The 20,398-nt window shown below is 43.9% G+C and overlaps 1 protein-coding gene across 2 annotated transcripts in view; it reads right to left on the reverse strand.

Annotated features, from left to right (window-relative positions):
- Nucleotides 1-20,398, reverse strand: part of DBNDD1 (dysbindin domain containing 1) — a 273,310-nt gene that overhangs the window by 63,935 nt on the left and 188,977 nt on the right. Inside the window, exons 1-2 of one of the 2 annotated variants that reach the window (XM_078668427.1) lie at nucleotides 10,540-10,672; nucleotides 7,186-7,365 (exon numbers count right to left, since the gene is read on the reverse strand). In XM_078668427.1, the coding sequence (XP_078524553.1) occupies nucleotides 7,186-7,360 (175 nt within the window). In that variant the 5' untranslated portion in view covers nucleotides 7,361-7,365; nucleotides 10,540-10,672. Of the gene's footprint in view, nucleotides 1-7,185; nucleotides 7,366-10,539; nucleotides 10,673-20,398 lie in introns of those variants that run through there. The other variant, XM_078668426.1, reaches the window with a different exon arrangement.

Below are 20,398 nucleotides of genomic sequence, written 5' to 3' on the forward strand. Positions count from 1 at the left end.
AAAGGCACATCGGGCTACCAGTCCCTACAATTTTGCCAAGTTTCGTGGAAATCCATTCAGCCGTTCGAGCTAAAAGTGAGTCCAACCGCCCTATGGAAAACTCAATGTTAAAAACACGTTTTGGGACCCCCTTTTTTTCTCGGCCCCCGCTTGACGAAACCCCCCCAAATTTTCAGGGGCTGCTCAGAAACAAAATGTTCCATTTTCCAGAAAATTTCAGCCAATTCCGTCCTCAAACGCCAAAGTTATTCAACATAGAATTTTCAAAAATCCCATAGGAAAAAAATCCTAACTATATATACCTACTGGCGACCGCCAGTAGGTAATATATATGTTATATATATTTTACATCATACTATTTATGTAGTATAATGTAAAAAACAATGTAATATGTACATTATATAAAAGCAAACATGACAGATGAAGCAATTGCTACATTGCTGTAATATACCTATATTAAATAAAGCTCTGTGAAAAATAAGGGATATTAGAGTATGCATTTTTTGGCCCAATAAACTCCACAAAAACATGATTTTGAATGTGTAGTCTTTTGTGATCGAGACTACATAATATTGTCAAGGCTGCAAATCTGTGCCAGAAAAATGCTGCGGAAAAGCAAGGGTTGGGACAAGAGGCAGATTTCACCCTTGAACCTTGGTTTACTGCAGACTCCATCACCCGCAGCCTACACTGAGGGCTCATTAGGATGGCGGATGGACCTGCGTCCGTCCGCCACCCTAGAGGAGGAGGGAGCGTCCGCAGGGGCAGCGGCGGTCCCTCCAGTGCAATTAGGATGTGACCGCCAGCCTGGCGGTCACATCCTCAATATTTAACATTGCGGCGGGTGCTGCTTGAAGCAGCATCCGCCGCAAGGTTAAATATGCATGCTTAGCATTTGCATGCACAAAGCGGCAGGCACCGTGCGGTGCCTGCCGCTTTGTGCACGCAAATGCAGGGGGGTACCATAGGTACCCCCCATGTGCACCCCCCACCCCCCCAATCACCCTGGGGGCCCGCAACGGGCCCCCAAAGAAATCACTGTATGCCTTTCCACTGCGGAGAATCCGCCGCGGAAAGGCATCTGTTTTCCGCCATCCTAATATGGCTGGCGGTGTCTGATAGACACCGCCAGCCATGTTAGAGCTTTTCCGCCGCGGTCGGAAGGTGACCGCGGCGGAAAAGCTGCGGACCGATTTTGAGACCCACCGCCATCCTAATTTGGCGGTGGGTCTTTTGTGCCTCCCCAGCGGTTTTCCCGCATCCTCCGGGCCGGCGGTGGCTTCCGCCGGCCCAGAGGATGCGGGAAAACCGCGATCCTAATGAGCCCCTATGTACCATTTTTTAGGGTACCTAATAAAGCAATACATGTGGGGTTTATTAAGAAGATCATGTTCGTTTAGAACCAAAGACCAGTACATGGTCTGACATTACATTATGGGTTAGAAGCCAACAGGGAAAGATTGTTTTTTCCATTCTGTTTATCACATGCATCTTTGTGTGCTTTGCAAAAGAAGCTAGAATAAGGATTGTCGCAGAAGGGCACCACTCAGCTCATTCAATTGGCAAACAATAATGAGTGACCCAACTTAATTTTAAGCGTTGTGGATAGTGGAAAGCACGTCCGAGAGAGAAAAGGAGCAATTGGTACACAGTACATAAGCATCCAACAGAGAGGCCTCTAAATACAAAACTACATTGAACAGCTAATCACTGCAAAGTATCCCTTAGGACTTTAAAAGCAGCCAGAAGTAGAAACAGAAAACATCTGAACAATGTATATATTTTACTGCCTGTTCAGGGCACACAGCAAATGGGACAGGGATCATTTATTGTCATGCTACAAAGATGACACCATGCACTCTTCAAGGACCAGACGACCTACAAATCTCAGCAATTGTAAAAACCAAATGACAAGTCCCGGCATCCCAGTGGAGGCCATGCTGTGGCAGCTAGTGAAACGAAGAGGCGATTTAGAAGCAGGTCCCACGAAAAGCGACCTCTAAAGTGTCAGTTGTGCTTGGACAGGAGCTAAACAAAACATACACTTTCATGCAATAAATGTGCCTCAAAATCTGAGACAAAAGGCAATACAACTACTGGAAAATGTGACTGCAGAATCCACAAAGAACCATTCAGAAGCCACAAATAATAAGTAGCTTGAATTAATTACAGTGGCTGAACACTCTTGGAAACAATGCCCTGTTACAGTTTAACAAAGACCCAAGTGGGGAGAAGCACACAGACGAGAGAGGAATACAGAAAGTGGTTGGGGAGGGAGAGAAACATAGAAGGAGAGACAGCTGTCAAACATGCACTCGCATGGAGTGCCTCATGAAAAAAAAAAGAGTTCCCAAAAAGCAGGCAGTCGAAAATTAGAAACAACCAATCAGAGTCGTAGTAAACAGGCTATGCTCCACAGGAGGGACTAACACAAGCTCGACAGCCTCAAACAAATAAGGTACGCGAACAGAAAACAAGCAAATGTGAGTGACAAAAGGAAAAGCCAATGGGAAGCAACGGGTGGGTGGAATGCATTTCTAGATAAGTTTTCAGCATGCCCCTCTATATGTCTTTGCAACCAGACCTTTGTGCTGTCTCGTAAGCTTTGACCTAAAAAAGGCATTCCAGGGATAACGCACCCTTATCTCAGGACTCTGCTCTCCCTGATCAGCAAAATCTGACATGCCAGGAGCCTGTCTACTAACAGACAGACGGACTACAAACTTAGGGGTCGATTATGATGGCGGTGAATCCGCATCCTCCGGGCCGGTGGAAGCCACCGCCGGCCCAGAGGATGCAGATTCACCGCCACGGTCCTTGAAAACACCCACCGCCAGATTATGATGGCGGTGGGATCAGCGGCGGACAGCAGGTCCGTCCGCCGCTGATCCGCGTGGTGTGGACCACAATATGGTGGCGGTGTCTGCAAGACACCGCCAGCCATATTATGATGTGTGCGGAGACATGCTTTTCCGCGGTGGATATTCCGCCGTGGAAAAGCATGTGGACCTTTGCTTCTGGGGGCCCCTTGCGGGCCCCCAGGGTGTTGGGGGGTGCACATGGAGGGTACCTATGGTACCCCATGCATGTGCATGCACAAAGCCGCTTTGTGCATGCATTTTTAACTTTGCGGCGGGTGCTGCTTTAAGCAGCAACCGCCGCAATGTTAAATATACAGGATGTGACCGCCAGGGTGGCGGTCACATCCTAATTCCTATGGAGGGAACGCCGCTGCCCCTGCGGACGGTCCCTCCACCTCGGGGGTGGCGGACGGACACAGGTCCATCCTAATCGACACCTAAAAAGTGTTTTCCTTTCATAATTCACTGAGTTAAGCCAACATCTGTAGGGGCGATCTATGTCCTGCAGGAAATGAAGTACATGTAGGAAGCCAAAGACCTGGGGAAGTTAGGAAGGGGAGGATGGAAGGTGTGAGACGCGCTTCATCATGTAATGCATTTCAACATGACAAAGCAACGTATTTCTTTCTTGCAAAGAAATGATCTGTGTTGCTGTGTAGCAATGTGAGCTCAGTTCCCCCCAGCATGAGTATAGTACATACCTGCATGCGGATATCGTGGCAGGAAGGTTTGCTACCTTGTGCTCCAACAATAGGCTGCTGGAAACAGATGAATAACTGCTAACTCGTCCCTTGCCATGTATTAAATCTTAAGCAGTTCAGACTGTTGAATTGCGAATTGCACTTTTCATTTAAACTTTTTCAGCGAGGAGCATACCCAGTGCTGTTGGTTAAACATTGGACTGCCTAACGGTGTCATCTGCGCCAGGAGGTCCCTTGGCATTAATGAAAGAAGGTACATTTCCACCCTCTTCCTCCCTCCAAGAAATGGAGCTGTTTTAGTGGGAGAGTAGACACACTGTGCTAATCTTTTTCAAATGTTTTATTTCAGATACCTGGAGATTGATCACATGGTAATTTCAGCACATTCTTTCATCTATTCCTTTACGACAGTCCTGCATTACACTTACATTGAAGCCATATACTGAGGCACTTCAGGTCTTGCTTTATTTGAGCTTGTCTAGTGGATAAACACAAGTCATCCAAGCAGTGGTTAATTTGAGCCAGTGGCTGCAAGTGGGGCCCACCGGCACTCATTTTTGAAGACTGGCACTTATTTTTACTAATCAAATTTTGACCCAGAGCAAGAAATAGAAACACAAAAAGAGGAAAGAAGGCGGAAGAGAAAGGTGGAAAAGCAGTGACAAATAAAGCAGGGAGGGAAATAAAGTGAAATAAAGGGTCAAGGAGTGTCTGGTAGATGGGCGAAAGAGGCGTGAGAATAATCAAGACTATATGGCCTTGGTATTAGGCATCCCCGACATTCGATAGCACTGGCCGCAGGCGACTCTTGAAACCTCTGGGCCCAACATTTCCTTTACAAATGAAGTATTGCACCCACGCGATTTGTTTATACTTCCTCTGCTGTCAGTACTCGCTCCTGAACAATATGCATCAATACAAAAATTAATGTTCATCAGCAGGACATACGAGTGCTATTAACTAGTATTCAAGTGGTGATTTACAGCCTGATTCATCAAGCCGAAATCGGCTCGCAAAGGGCCAGATTCTGAGAATCTGGCCCTTTGCGAGCACTATTTTTGCATTTGGGATTCATCATCCCAAATGCAAAAATCGGTAATAGCGATTTCGCTATTTTGCGAGGAATTACATTGAAGGAATCTCTATTTGAGATTCATCATCCATTTAAAAATTGCGAATTCGCAATTTCGGCCCGCTATTTACCGCGAGGTCAAACCTCGTGGTAAATAGCGAAAACTTAGAAAATGCTTTTAAAAGCATTTTTCTAAGTTGCATGTTGCACACACACATGTCCTTTGGACATGTGTGTGTGCAACACCTGTTTCAATTTGCATTTAAGGGGTGCTATAGGGTGTCCTTTGGACACCCCTGGCACCCTTTAAATCGCTATCTTATTTGCGATTAGCTAATTGCTATTCGCAAATAAGGAATACTCTCCATTCATTCCTATGGGCCTTTTGGCCCATAGGAATGAATGGGGAGTTATTCCTTATTTGCGATTAGCAATTTGCTAATCGCAAATAAGGAATGTGTAGGAATCGCATTTCTTCATGCAATTTCTACATGAATCCCGTTTTGCAAGTCCTTAATAGCGATTCCTTATGAATCGCTATTAGGGGCTCGCAAAACGGGAGAATGATGAATCAGGCTGTTAGTTCTCTATTTTGAAATTTCTACTCTCTTGCATAGACTATGCAGGAGATGCAATTTCAGGACAGACTATGGTTGATGATGAAGATGCCAGCTTGTGATCAGACTCTGGTTGATGATAAAGGTGCCAGTTTGAGGCCAGACTATGGTTGATGATGAAGATGCCAGCTTGTGATCAGACTATGTATGGTTGATGATAAAGTTGTCAGCTTGTGATATGGATTTAAGAGCCTTATTTAGAGTTTGACGGACAGGGTACTCTGCCACAAACATTGTGTAGTACCTTGTCCACCAACCTGATGACCTGCCCAGTATATTTAGAGTCAGGCCGACTGCCCTGTTTCTGGTGGTGGTGCCTGCACTTGGTCTGTCGGTTGAAACCAGATACCAAAGGGCCAGCACCTCTAAATCTCTAAATATGGGAGGATGTAGTCCACCAGGGCATCACAGTACATGACTCTGTGGACCTAGCGGAACGGAGTACAGTCCGCTGAACTCAAAATAACATCTGTAGTTACAAACCAAATGGCAGCCACACACCACTACCAAACTCCACTCACAATTATACATACAGCAGTCACAGTCATACACACCATGTGTATACACATCACCATTAGTTAAACAACCACCCACTAACAAATATCCCAAATGCAGGCATAGGAAACCAGACCAGTGAGACAGACATATTCTAACTTTAGACATATTTATAAACCAGATAGCACTCAACTCCACCCACGCAGAATCAAATATATTTCATGTAAATACATCAGTGGGTTCAGAATTTAACTAAACAACAGTCACCCACAACATCTCATAAAATGTATACCGTCACTCACACACACTAACATATGAGGATACAGACAAATTTAAAACAAACAGTATTCCCACAATTCAGACCCTTAGACAGACATCTAATGATAAACAAAATACCAGTTATACCACAAGCACATAGCTAGACGCAGGCAGATAATTGTAAAACAAAGAATAATCACCCAGATACAGTCCACTGTACATCAAGCACCAGTAGCACGCCCACAATACCGTATTCACACATTTTAAACCAAGCAACAATACCAATCCACAAACACTTCCAGCACAGACTCATCATTATAAACCTAAAATTAGTCATACACATACACTCATACACCCAACAGAAACAGTCCTAAGCCAACTATGTTGCATAAACTGCAGATGGTCCCTAAACTTTACTCTACCCCTGACCCTAACCTCAGACGCAACACTCATCCTAGCCCTAACTCAAGCTACAAACCTACCCATAATACAGGATTTACCCTTACCATAACCATACCCAAGCCTGCTGCCTTAACCTGACAATAAATGTTTACAATGATATTTTTTTTCATTTGTTTTCCTAAAAACTTTTCTTCATAATTTTTATAAAAATAATTGTTTTCTTCATTTTTGCCTAGTGACTCAGCAATAGTCTACAATGACAAGTAACGTCTACTACACTTGTTTGGCCTGCACAAAGTCATGTTCTTCCGGTGCATTACAGGGTGGTTTCTGCAAGCCCTAGACATGTCCTGTCAGCAGGTAATCAGCATGGTATGCACACTCTCTACAATGATCACACATCTACCACCACTGCACGTGTCTCATTTAGACTGAGGAAGGCGCTTAGTGTGAGCCCGAAGGCGGGGGAGGATGATAATCATTTAAAAGCTAACTTGATCTTGATCAGATCCGGAAATACCCATATCCGACTAGCATCCGACTACACTGTCAAAACTAGAAAAACATGAACAACTGTATATTGCAGATTGTAGATTGCATTTGGTGATTGAGCGATTAACAAATAGTGAGGGTCTGCTTTTTAAACTTAATGTTTCAATAAAATTCACTGCAGAGTTTATGATCCCTTAAGAACTCATTGCACAGCCTTAAGCCATTCGTTCATACTACAAGGCCTGCTAAGCATAAAGAGGACAAAGTTAGAAAGAATAGGTACTCACGTCTTCTCTCTGTGACCTGCAGCAGCCCTGAGTTAGGGACTGGTACTCCGTCCACCTCCTCCGGGGGAGGCGAGTGTGGTGGCTCATCTGCGGGGGAATGCGCCGGCTCCTCCACCGTAACATCTGCTGCTGCAACAGAACTGGTGATCTTGGCTGGGCATTCAGCTTTTCTCATCAGGTCTGAAACCAAACCATGTAAAAGCATGTTAGTTACTCACCTCAACACACAAGTCAAAGCACTCATCAGTGTTAGAACAATCCTGTTATTGCCACAAGACAAGCCACTAATAGTAACACAAAGAGGGTACAAAGTTCCCCGGGGAACTTTGTACCCTCTTTGTGTTACTAGTTGGTGGACTTGTACACTGGACCCCGCTAAATATTGTCCTTCTCTAGTCCTTCCTTTGATCAAAAGCCACTAATAGTGTCAGGACCCCCCTGCCTGTGCCCCAAACAAACCCTGTGATTGTGGTATGACCAAGCCTAAAACCAAACCAAACCATCTGACAGTGTCAGAACTTCCCTTACCTCTCCCCAAACTGACCACTCCACTAGTGACAGGTGTTTTCTATCCAAACTGAAGATCAGACCCAAAGATGGTGAGGACTAACTCTGCTGTTCCGCAATCCGAACACTTCAGAGTATGGTAGTACCAAACTAAACCCTTTGACAAAGCAAGAAGCTGCATTCTAAATCCCAAACCAAACCTGCAGGCAGTGTTCAGACGACCCTGCCTAAGCCTTGAAACAAACCCGACAACTCTACCAAGAATGGTTGTGAAACCCACTGGATGAACCCTTTCTAGATCCATGCCACCTACTCATTTACATTTCACAGCTCAAAAGAGAAGCCTTTGCCATTTCCCAGGGTGAATCTGTGTCGCTCGTCTGGCTTGGTTTTCGATCTTTCAGCTGATGAAACAAAGAGAACCACCATTTGAATACCTATAATTGCCTTGGGGATTTAACATTTATCTACGATTATCAAGAGTTCTACAGGTTCTCACACCAATTGGATCCCACTATAACCACGATGGATTAGTCTGCTCAAGCTAAAAAGAAAACCCTGTCTGTTCACCTGGCACCATCCACTGGTATGAACCATGGTAGATGGTTCAACATTAATAAATAGATCATCCTTGCTTTATAATCTATATATAAATGCCACAGCACGAGCACAGGCCTCTGAAAAGGGATGGGGCCGGGGGAATAATGAACTCTCTATACCCCCTTCTGATGGGCTCTGATCAAGGGGAGAGCGAGAGCTTGCAACGGTCACCTGCTATCCTGGATTGTGGTCCATGAGCACATCATTCTTCTGTTGTGTTGTGTTGTATTAAGAAACATGCACGGATTTTCTGCTCTAGTTTCAGGAAACACAAAGCATGTGCAGCTTCCTATCTTCCTTTATCCCTCCCCTCATATGCCTTCATCTCCTCCCAACCTCCCTTTCTGCAGCAGGTCTTGCCTGCTTCAAGGTTTAGCAGCACATCTGCTTCAAGGCACCCCGTCAAATCCAGAGAACAGTGATGCAGAGAGGGATTTAAGATGAGGGACCAAGGAGAATAGCCACAGGGGTGGTAAGGGTGTCACAATGATCACGGTAGAGCAGTTCGAAAGCACTCAGAAGCATATGTAGCTTTATAACATGGCCGACAGGTCCTTAAAAATTTAGGTAGTAGAAACTATATGTTTGACAAGGGCAAAACAATTTTGATTTGGCAAATAAGGAGTGAAGAAGGAGGCCCAGCATAAAGTGGTATTTGGTATTTGGTATGAAACATATATTGAAGGGGTTTCCTCATTAAATGTCAGGTCTTATGTATGCCCGATATACGCCCAGAGTGCTGTTGTTTCCTCACTGCATAACCATTGAGTTACAGCCTTTGCAATGCACTTCTAAACCCTGTGCTTTTACCAAGGCCCTCTTCTAGCTACATTTGAATGGGAAACAGCTACATTAAAGACCTGTGCCCTACAACATAAAATGCAGCATGTCCATTGGAGTGTCTAAGCAGTGTGTAGGACCCGTATCTCCCCAGAAATCGCTATGAGTAATAACCGCCTTAGCTTGCCCCAACCCTGCATATAATACTCTCATCCACATACACAAGCGATGCACCTCTGAGGATTTTTACTGCCATCTGCACGACTCTCCCCCCAAAGGTTTTTCTTTGCTACAACTGCTTTTGAAAAAGAGGTGGGGTACTAGAAGCTTGCTGGAGCTGGGTGCCGGCCAATGAGCAGGCTATTAGAAATAACGCAGGTGCTGAACACCTCTCAACAGAGAGCTAACTACCTTCAATTCAAGAAACTCCTCAAAACTGAGCTCTTTAAGAAAGCCTCCAGCTACGACAGCACCTAGTTCTGTGATCGAATAACGTTGGGCCTGTTGCACATTCCTCAACCATGTCTATATGTTAACTGGCCCGTGGTATTTGGGTTGAGGGATAGCCCATCTAAGATCTGGTATGAGGTGGAAAAGATAAGTATGAGAAGTATGAAGTTACCTCGGTTGCATCAAATCCAAGGAATTCAAACTAGATGCACCAGGAAGATGGTTCTATGACATCAGGTGCAAACCAGAGACTGACTAATTCTGGGGAAGAGAAGGGTCGGGCTGATGGTTGGGGGGCCGGTGACCGGTAGGTGTACTGGGTCTCTTTCGTGATGGGACCCTGACAACACCGTGATTTTTGCTGCGTCAACTCAGATAGACTGGGTAATGGGCGAGGCGGAGTGGTGTCAAAAACATGGGGTAGTGACGCATTCCACTGTTGTAATGCAACTTAGCAACAACATTTATGTTGCGTAAGTGATACAAGAACACACTTTTTTGCCTGGATTGGTGCTCATGGTGTTTCTGCAGCGGTCAATGCATGCACATCTCGATGTGAAACTGCACTAATGCAAAGTTTATTCACTCCGACTCATTATATAAGAAGACATTCCAGGAAATGATTTTGGAATTAGGGAGTTCATGAAGATTGCGTCTTAATAGGGCAGTAAGCAAGTTTTCTAGGATTTTTGTGAACTGTGTACAGGTTGCGAGCAGCAGAAATGGCGCAGGCGCAAAATGACTCAGCAAAGGAAGAGAGGCGATGGTTCAGTCGAGGAACGGGTTAAAGACGGGTTTGACAGATTCACAGCAGAGGTGAGAAAAGAAGATTATTTCTCCCGCTACAAATCTGGAGCCATGGGCCTGAGCCTAATGCAGTCATTTGTGCACGAACCAAAGTGTGAAATCAGCGTCAGCAATTCTCGCAGACTCTACGTTATAGCCTGGGAATGAATGAGGGGAGGCAGCGAATTAGGGAAGAAGGAGAGAACGGAGACATTTGATTTTAAAATGTACCTTTATCTAGATAGGAATCCCAACCTCAGACATTCTGGTCTTTTGTCGTTCCCTGGCAGACCTTGGTTGTTCACTTGAGGCACCCCCCCCCCCAACCTTACAGTAAACCGTGACAACCACCCTCCGACACCCGCCATGTTTTTTTATTCAGAACATCCCATTGAAAGAGTGATGACGTCAGCCCAACCCATTTAAAGAGGTTGGGCTGACGTCATCACGTTACAACGTTGCTGAGAGGTGTTGCTGATGATAAACTCAAGCCTCACACAAGAGATTATCATATCTAAAGGCAGATTTACCCTTCACCAGTGCTAAGCAATCATACCATGGGATAGCAAGGGTGCCACGGGTCCTAATGCAAGCAAGCAAAAGGGTTATTAAATATCAACAATGCACTGAACGAGACATTATTAAATATTTTGTTTAAAATAATGTACTGTTAGTGGGCAACTCCTTAACCCATTTAAACTAAGTACAGGTTTTTATGCCCACAGAGGGGGTATACTTTTACACAATACGAACATCTTGATAGTGAAAAATGAAAACAAGCATTTGCAATGCAATAGGTCTCGCCATTTGCGCGAGTTTAAGCTATTGGCATTGTAAATGACAATGCCTTTTATTTATGTGTTTTGGAAACTTGCAAGCGGTGCATAAACACGCACTTTGTACTTATAGTCCTTGCTTATGAGAAGCCAGGCTGACAGTAACTGCGCCTCTTTTACTACCAGCCTGGCTTCTCGTAAGCAAGGACTATAAGTACAAAGTGCGTGTTTATGCACCGATTGCAGGTTTTCAAGACACATAAATAAAAAGCATTGTCATTTACAATGCCAATAGTGCAAACTCTTGCAAATACGAGACCTATTGCATTGTAAATGCTTGTGGTTTACTGCTAGCATCCTGCCTCGCTAATTAAATTATTGGCCGGTATTTGGAATACTAAAGGCTAGCTCTGAAAAAATAGCCTGTCTGCTCAAGGTTTATGGCATCCAGCCGGATTCTTCCTTTCTCCGTGCTATCCTGTCACAGATATATTTATCAATATAAAGCAACCAACCAATTGAAATAATAACTCTTTTCAGTGCGAAAGGTTTCTTTGGATATGTTAAAAAAATTTGGCCATCTGTCTATGATCTTGGGGTTTTCGAACTTGGCAGCTTGTAATAATAAGATGAACAACAATTACGAAAACAGGCTTTTGGTAGCATTTGCATTTTATGGCACCTATTTCTATGCCATACTGAGCTATTCTACATAGAGATATGATGGTCTTTGATGTGCTTCTGCTGTATTTGCATTTGATAAAACAGTCTTAATGATGTGTTGAGAGGTGCCCCCCTGCCATTGTTGCAGCCACCGGTGGGGGCCTGCTAAGTGTATGAGGGGCACAGCAAGTACAATTTATGGTATCTAAAGCTATCCTTACAAAATGGGGCGAGTAGTACAGATGTCCACCAACAGGTCTGTAAGTGACATCAAGGGACACGTGTTTAGACACTGCCTATAAACTATGGTTGGTTATAGGTAAATAAACTCAACTCGAGGGGGTGCTCAAGCTTCATCTTGTAACCTTCACAATATAGTGTTTTTCTGGCTTGTCACGATCTATCACTAACCTCCCTTTTCTTGCTAAAATTACAGAAAGTTGTGTGGCGAAGCAACTTTCCCAACACATCATGGTCAACTTCCTCCTTGACGAATTCCAATCTGGTTTTACCCAAGGCAGCAGTACCAAAACAGCCCTATTTCAAGTGATCGATGAAGCCCTGCGAGTACTTGACTCGGGTGAATCTTGTCTCCTCATCCTTCTGGACCTATCCGTAGCCTTTGACACTGTTAATCACAATACTCTTTTGACCACTTTAAAGTTAAGAATGGGTTTTGAAGGCACAGTGCTCAAATGGTTTGAATCATTCCTCTCGGACAGATCCCACATGATTAAAATAGCAAATTGTCTCTCCACTTCAATGGCTGTTAGACAAGGCATTCCTCAAGGCTCGATCTTCGCACCCACGCTGTTAAACCTTTACATTGAACCGCTGGGTAATCTCCTAAAACAAATCTGGGATCCAATATCACCTCTATGCTGATGATACCCAAATCTACCTAAAGGTATCATCTTCCCCTCATGACATTTCAATCCTCAACACCACTCTCAACTCCATCCACCACTGGCTGTCAACTCATCAACTAATTTTGAATCCTTCCAAAACAGAATTCCTTCTCGTCTCGACATCACTATCTCCTCCTCCTATTCATTCTTTGATGAACAATCAGAACATTCTCAACAACAAACCTATAATTGTTGACAGTGTTACATTTCTAGGCGTCACTCTAGACAAAAGGCTCAACCTACAGTCCCATATCAATACCATCGACAAGAATGCACGTTACCAACTGCGCCTTCTCTGGGGGGTTTGGTGCTGCTTTCCTGAGAAGACACAAAAACCTTGGTCCAATCTTAGGTACTTTCCAGATTGGACTACTGCAACTCTCTTGTTGCTGGCCTCCCCAAATCCCACCGTTCCCCTCTAAAATCCATCCTCCACTCAGCAGCTCGCTTCGTATATGGGGCTAAAAGAAATGGTCACATCACACCCATACTGTTGTCTCTTCGCTGGCTTCCTATTGAAGCAAGGTCAAGTTACAAGACTGCCTGTATCACCCACAAAGCCTTGCACACCTCCAGCCCATGCTAGCTGGCTAATAAACTCAAAATCTATGGCGGCTCTCTAGACCTTCACGCAATGCTGAAAACATACTGCTCGAACCTCCTACCTTCAAAGGGGAAACATTTATGGCTCAATCCTTCTCTGGTAATGCGAACAGAATCCGGAGCTCACTTCTTCCATCACTCCGAACCACCACCTCTTTCCAGACCTTCAAAACTGATCTTAAAACTCTCCTCCTCTAAAGGTACTTCCTGGAATAATTCAACCCATTTCTTGACCCTTACAGCCATCTAGCACCCACATGAGATCAACTTTTTAATTATGTATTTTACTCCTGCTTTTAACCTAACACTGACACCTTTTTTATTTTTTACAATATAATTATGCAAATAGTTAGAGTTGGAGCTGCATACATGTAACTTGTTAGCATGCTCAGTCTTTCTTGTGTACCTTTGTAACTGTGTATATGTAACTTGTTAGCGTGTTTAGTCTATCTTGTGTGGCTTTTGTAACTTAACTCATTCTTTTCTAAATAGCTCTGACACCTTTGGGTAAAGTTCTCGCTATATAAATATATAACTAAATCAAGTCAACTAGTCATTTTCCATAAATATATCAGTAATTGTTCACATATGATGGGGATAAAGAGAAAACAAAAAAAGATGTCTGCATCCCAGAAGCTACTGCTCACAGCTGACCCATTTCAAAAGAAGTCATTAAACAATGGGTGGGACCGGCACTTCCAGCGAAGCCATAGCCAAGGCTTTCCAAGTCAAGGACGGTCAGAGGCACTGCCCTCTCCTGTGATGCACTAGGCACTGGGGCCTTTCAACGGCTGAACTCCTGCGACGCAGGACGGGCTCCTATTTGGGGCCATGTCATTCTCCTGGGCGCTGCCAGTGCTGTGACTGCCGGGCCCCCTGCGCCTCACCACGAGGTGTGAGGCCAGCAGGCCAAGCCGCGGTAAAGCCCCCGGAACAGCTTTACCGGAGGCGAGGAGTTTGCACAGAGCAACCAGAAAAGGCTCAGTTTCAATGGAGGGACCAACCTGGGCAAAAGGCACTGGAAAGAAGTTGCAGTGACTGTTTCAGATACATAATAGCACAACATTAAATGCACAGCACCTCCACGGACAGTGGTGTATTTCTTTATCAGAACACAGTCGGGATGCGCTAGGTACATCACATGACCAGCCCCCCCTCCCAACTGCACTCTCCCTCCTTGAGTGTGACAGGAGACTGCAGTCGTGCCTCCTTGTCGAGCAGAGCACGCCGCGATTGCTAAAAAACCAAGACAAGTGGCCGCAATGATTTAATGTTAAAAAAAAATTAGAACTATTTGGGTGAGCTGCATAGCCTGACCCGCGAGTGGTGCATGTGGCCACATTGTGAAAGTGCACATAGCGTGCTGCAAATACAAAAAAAGCTCCCGCCATTGCCAAAGCTGGCGTCCCACCAGTGGTCTTTAGATTAATTAAGCAAAGAGGTCTCCCAAAGGGCTAATGCAAGCTATACAGTAAGGACACAGTAAAAGGTCCAGTCCTGATGCAAGGTTACAACAGAAGATGGTATGGTACTAAGGAGGGACTAATAAGCCTATTTTAAATCAAAAGCCAACATTTACAAAGGAGAGTCACAGCAGCCAATTGAAAAGATGGGCGGTGGGTGGGCGGAGCTTCAAGTCCATACACAAATACAGCACGCCTCGCAGAGCAGCACATGCGCTGCCCAGGCTCGACCTAAAAAACTAGGCAAAAGCCATTCCCGTAACCACTGACACTGCCATAGCCCTACTCCAATTTAGGAAAGTGCAGAAGACATCTCTTTAAAAACTCAACATCATGATGCAATAACAATCCCACGTTGATTGTGTCTTTGCCTTGAACCCAGAATAGCGCTCTGCTGATTCTTAACTAGGTTTGCACCATACAAATACTGCATATGTAGATACATAATAGAGAAAGGACACCTGTATGGATAGTGGATATATTCAGGCAACAAGGACTCCTACGGTGTTGGCGCCATCATTAGAGAGGAGGGTTATTGTGATTCCTGTGAAATCATACCCAACATGATGGACAGAGCTTTTTCTTTGTCCTACACAGTGAATGTTAACAAGTAATATCTATTAAAGAGGTGGCCTCTAAGAACTTCACAGTGCCACTGCTTTGGGAAACAGGCAGAATAATGGTATCTATTTTTAAAGCAGGGTTCTTGTTTTATGCACTTGATTCCCTAAACATCTTAGTAGCCTCTGAAGATTGAATGGTCTCACTGAACTCATCCAGATAAAGGCTTGCATATGAAAGGCTTGCATATGAGAGACCCCTTGGATTATGTTTTTCTATTCATTACGTATATTATGGAAACCAATAGGCCAAGAACTCCATTCAGAAGGCATGTATTCTTGGGCGATGCTTGCTTCTAACGAAAAATGAATATTAATGATTTTATCTGTCTTTGTTTTACATTTTGGTATTGTCTGTTACTTTCCACCACAGTTTGTTTCGCCATGCTTTCTTGATTGTAATGGTATTTACCAGGTGCAGTAAATACTCACCACCACATGGCACACCTACAAACACAGCCCAATTGTGGTATTGTTAGCGCTTTTCTTTGTGCCAATTTGGGGTCCATAAAGCCCTATCAAATGAATCGAATTTCACAACTGAGGCTTGTCAACAAACGTTCAATAACGTGAAGCACATTACCCTCCACAAGAAAGACTGAGAGTGGTTACGTTTCAAACCATAAAGGTTTGTTAAACATTAAAATTGTTTACAGATACAAAACCAATCAATAATCAATACATGAATGCATGAGTTTATTTGAAGTTCAACTCAAAGTCCTATAAGTCAGAGGATGAACTATCATAAAGTTACCTCAAAGGAAAAGTTGAGTAAAATCAGTTCTCAAAAAAGAGAGTACCCTACTCTGATCTAAGCTGTCTCAAAAGTGGACAAAACATGTTTGGAAAAGGCGATGAGCTCTCCTCTATGTTGTATTCGTTTAAATCCGACAATTCTAACATTTGCTACACCTACACATATTTCCCATAAAACGGTCCAATTAAGTTAAAGTTAGAAGATACAATCTTGATCTCATTACTTTGCTTAGGATCCTGAACAACACAGCTTCTCTGAGCGTCCTTCAAGCAACAAAATGAGACACAATGGCCCAGTCTGTAATCTGCAGGTGTACTATTGCAAAACATTCTATAGTCATAATGTAAAAGAAAACTTTTCACATGGGAAAGAAAGCATAGTCATATTATGTTTGTTAAATGGGGCTTCAGCTTTGCCTAGAAATGTACAGGTAAGCAAAAGACACACAAATGATGGACGGAATGGAATGCGGAACAAATCAAACATTCACCCCCAGTCAAGAGATTTGGGTTAAATCCACTGTTCTTTTGCTCACCATGACACCCCAGTTTAGACCCAGACGTATGCAAATCAGTCTTGACCCTGCTCCTCATGGGAACAGTCTAGCCGAACTACCAAGCCCAGTCTTCCCTGGACTAGAAACAAGCATCCTGGGACCTGTCTTGGGGTATCACCCCTCATCCACAATAAATATAGACCCATAGCGAGGATCCCTTTTCCAGCTAAGGTCCTGGAAAAGACCATAAACTCCCAACTCACTGCCTTCATGTCCTCGGAAAATCTGCTGGATTCCTCGCAAAACGGATTCTGGCAAGGGCACGGCTTTGAGACGGCCCTGGTCATGGCAGCAAAGGAGCTTCATTCCACGCTGGATTCCAGTGCAAAGGCCGCCTTGATCCTATTGGATCTTTCGGCAGCCTTTGACACCGTGAACCATGATATTCTCATCAAAAAGCTCCTGAAGGTGGGAGTTACAAACTCAGCGCTAAGTCTGATCAAATCCTACTTAAACAATAGGCTGCAATTTGTTCAGATCGACGACTCCCGCTCTGAACAATTCATACTTCCATGTGAGGTGCCACAGGGCTCCTCATTGAGCCCTGCTTTGTTCAATCTATATGTCACCCCCTTAGTTGGTGTCATCAGGGAGTTTGGATTCTCACTGGTGTCCTACGCAGATGATACCCAGATTGTAGTATCCATCTCAAGCAATCTGGAGGAAACGTCGGCTCTCTTTAATCAACGTATATCCCAAGTAGACCATTGGATGAACACAAATTGCCTAAAGCTTAACGGAAGCAAAACAGAGGTTCTCCTGTTGGGATCTGACACCTCCTTTTGGTCTCAGAACTGGTGGCCTCTGGACATAGGAACCCTTCCCACTCCAGTGCATAAGGTTAAAAATCTGAGCTTCATCTTTGACGACAGACTCACCTTTCAACATCAAACTAACAAAGTCACCACTCAGGTTCACTTATCACTAAAACAAATCCGGAAAGTGAGACCGTACATTCCCCCAGTTGCAGTAAAAATATTGGTAACAACCTTAGCAATGGCCAGACTGGACTATGGAAATGCAATTTACTTGGGCCTTCAGAAACAGCACATGCTCAAACTGCAGCGGGTTCAAAACGCTGCTGCCAGGATGTTGCTGAAAAATTCTAAGTTCCAGTCTGTGTGCCGAGGCCTAAAAATACTACAATGGCTCCCTGTGGAAAAAGAAATCCGAATTCAAAGCCTTGTGTATAGCGTACAAAGCTATACAGGGAACAGGACCTGCGTACCTCAAACAGCATTTCTCATGGTACCATCCTGGTAGAATGCTTCGCTCAGCTCAGAGCAAACTTCTCCAGACACCCAAATTCAGGAAAGTTCGCTGGGGAGGAAGCAGCTTTCTCCTGAACACCGTGAAACTGTGGAATTTACTTCCTCTAGCCATAAAGAACTGCCCAACATTACTCTCCTTCAGAAAAGCACTGAAAACGTGGCTTTTCTCAAACTAAACCTTACCTCCTATTGCTCATATCCGGCAGACTCCTCCGTTGCAGCGCCTAGACGCCCCTGGGCATTCAAGAGCTATATAAATTTAAAAATCAAATCAGCCAGACTAGCTTGAATCCAGTGGCACAGTGAGCCCGGGACCCATGTCTGGGCATACCCTTCACACTTAGGGCGAGAAAGCAAGAGACACCCATATGATGGACAGAATGCAAAACAAATCAAATATTTAACCCCAGTTCGGGCTGGACTGTTCCCATGAGGATCAAGGTCAAGACTGATTTGCATATGGCTGGGTCTAAACTGGAATAGCATGGCGTGCAAAAAAAGATGGATTTAACCCAGATCTGTGACTGGGGGTGAATGTTTGATTAGTTCTATAGAACAACACAGAAGCCAATACTGAGCTCAACTCCTAAAACACTTTTCAGACCGATTTTATGAATAAAACATAAAGATCAGCTTTTTAAATTGCACCATCAAATGATTTATTCCACTTTTTTGCTTTCATTATTTTTGCAAACAACATTTTTTTTTTTGTACATGAAATAACATAGAAAGCATTTGAAACAAATAGAAGAATTATATACAGGAAAAATATATACAATTCATTCAAACTACCCTCACTCACCTAGCTAACACACCATCCCTTTTCACAAAATTGGCCAACACATGCAATCCTCATTCAACCATCAAACATCCATCCTACATAGAGGTCCCAATGTCAACAAAACAAGAGAGTGAAACAGATTTTCAAATACAACAATTTCCTTAGATTTATGTGTTGTATAGCATAATCCAAACAAAAAAATGTTTCTTCCTATTTACAAAATTGATCTATGTGACCTGGGACCAGGTCAGGTCGACGCGTTTCGAACCCGCGACTTAATGGGGTTCTCCTCAGGACCAAACAAGACTCTACAGAGATAACAAGACAAGACAACATTTTAGGCTTTTCCTGAGCTTTTCCAACATGGCCAGCACTAAAATCAGCGCCCCACCATACCGCCTTCCCTACCTTAAGTCTTCAGGATCAGTGATCCTCTTGCGAAACTCAACTCTAGTGTGTCAGTCTCTAAAAACCACACATGCAAACAGACGGGGGGGGGGGGGAGTGAGAGAGACAAAAAAGAACTTAAAACACATCTAGACAACATACTGTTGATGAGCATCTCTTCTTTCTAGATTCATCAAAGAACTTACCCCCAGAATTCTTAAATCCTGTCTGGGTGGGCAGTAGTAAGGGTAAGTTCTTTGTCTCTCTCTCTCTCTCTCTCTCTCGCTCCCCCCTGCCCCCCCCGCCCGGTCTGTTTGCATGTGTGGTTTTTAGAGACTGACACACTAGAGTTGAGTTTCGCAAGAGGATCACTGATCCTGAAGACATAAGGTAGGTAAGGCGGCATGTGTTGGCCAATTTTGTGAAAAGGGATGGTGTGTTAGCTAGGTGAGTGAGGGTAGTTTGAATGAATTGTATATATTTTTCCTGTATATAATTCTTCTATTTGGTTCAAATGCTTTCTATGTTACTTCATGTACAAAAATATATATATATATGTTGTTTGCAAAAATAATTAAAGCAAAAAAGTGGAATAAATCATTTGATGGTGCAATTTAAAAAGCTGGACTTTATGTTTTATTCATAAAATCGGTCTGAAAAGTGTTTTAGGAGTTGAGCTCACTATTGGCTTCTGTGTTGTTCTATAGTTCATTGGCTCAGCCTTACTGAGTCCGAGTCAAGGCCCTTTGTTGTTTTCTTGATTAGTTCAGCATTCCGTCCATCATCTGTTCTTTTTGAATTAGAAATGTAAAAGTGACATGAAGCAAGATGGCACCCGAGCATTAGCCATTTTAAACACAGGCCCATATTAGGTATGTACCACAGTGGACCACCCTGTTGGTGGGCCTGAGAGAGTGGAGAGGGTTTTAGAAAGAAGGATCCATTTGTGTTCTCCCATAGGTGTGCAATAACCACAAAAAGATAAATGGGCCCCTATATCTCCAACCCTACTTCTGGGCTTCTCACACCTTATTGTGTAGGCATTTTCCTAATCGAAAGTGCATAACTAACTAGTCACACGACACTTCCAGTATTCCAGATTTACACAGGTGTGCAAGAAAAATTACCGGGATGGCCTCACACCCCACCCGGGTGTCAGGCTTCATCATCGGCCATCCCGCGTTCGCCAACGAATCCTCTAATGCAGTTCGAATTAGGGTAAACTCATTGCCCTGCCTCGCACAGTGCTTATAAAACCAACTGTACTTGTAGATTGGGGATTTTCATTCGCCGCCTACAAATCAG

This window comes from Lissotriton helveticus, chromosome 12 (genome assembly GCF_964261635.1).
Source record: "Lissotriton helveticus chromosome 12, aLisHel1.1, whole genome shotgun sequence".
Taxonomy (NCBI): Eukaryota; Metazoa; Chordata; class Amphibia; order Caudata; family Salamandridae; genus Lissotriton; species Lissotriton helveticus.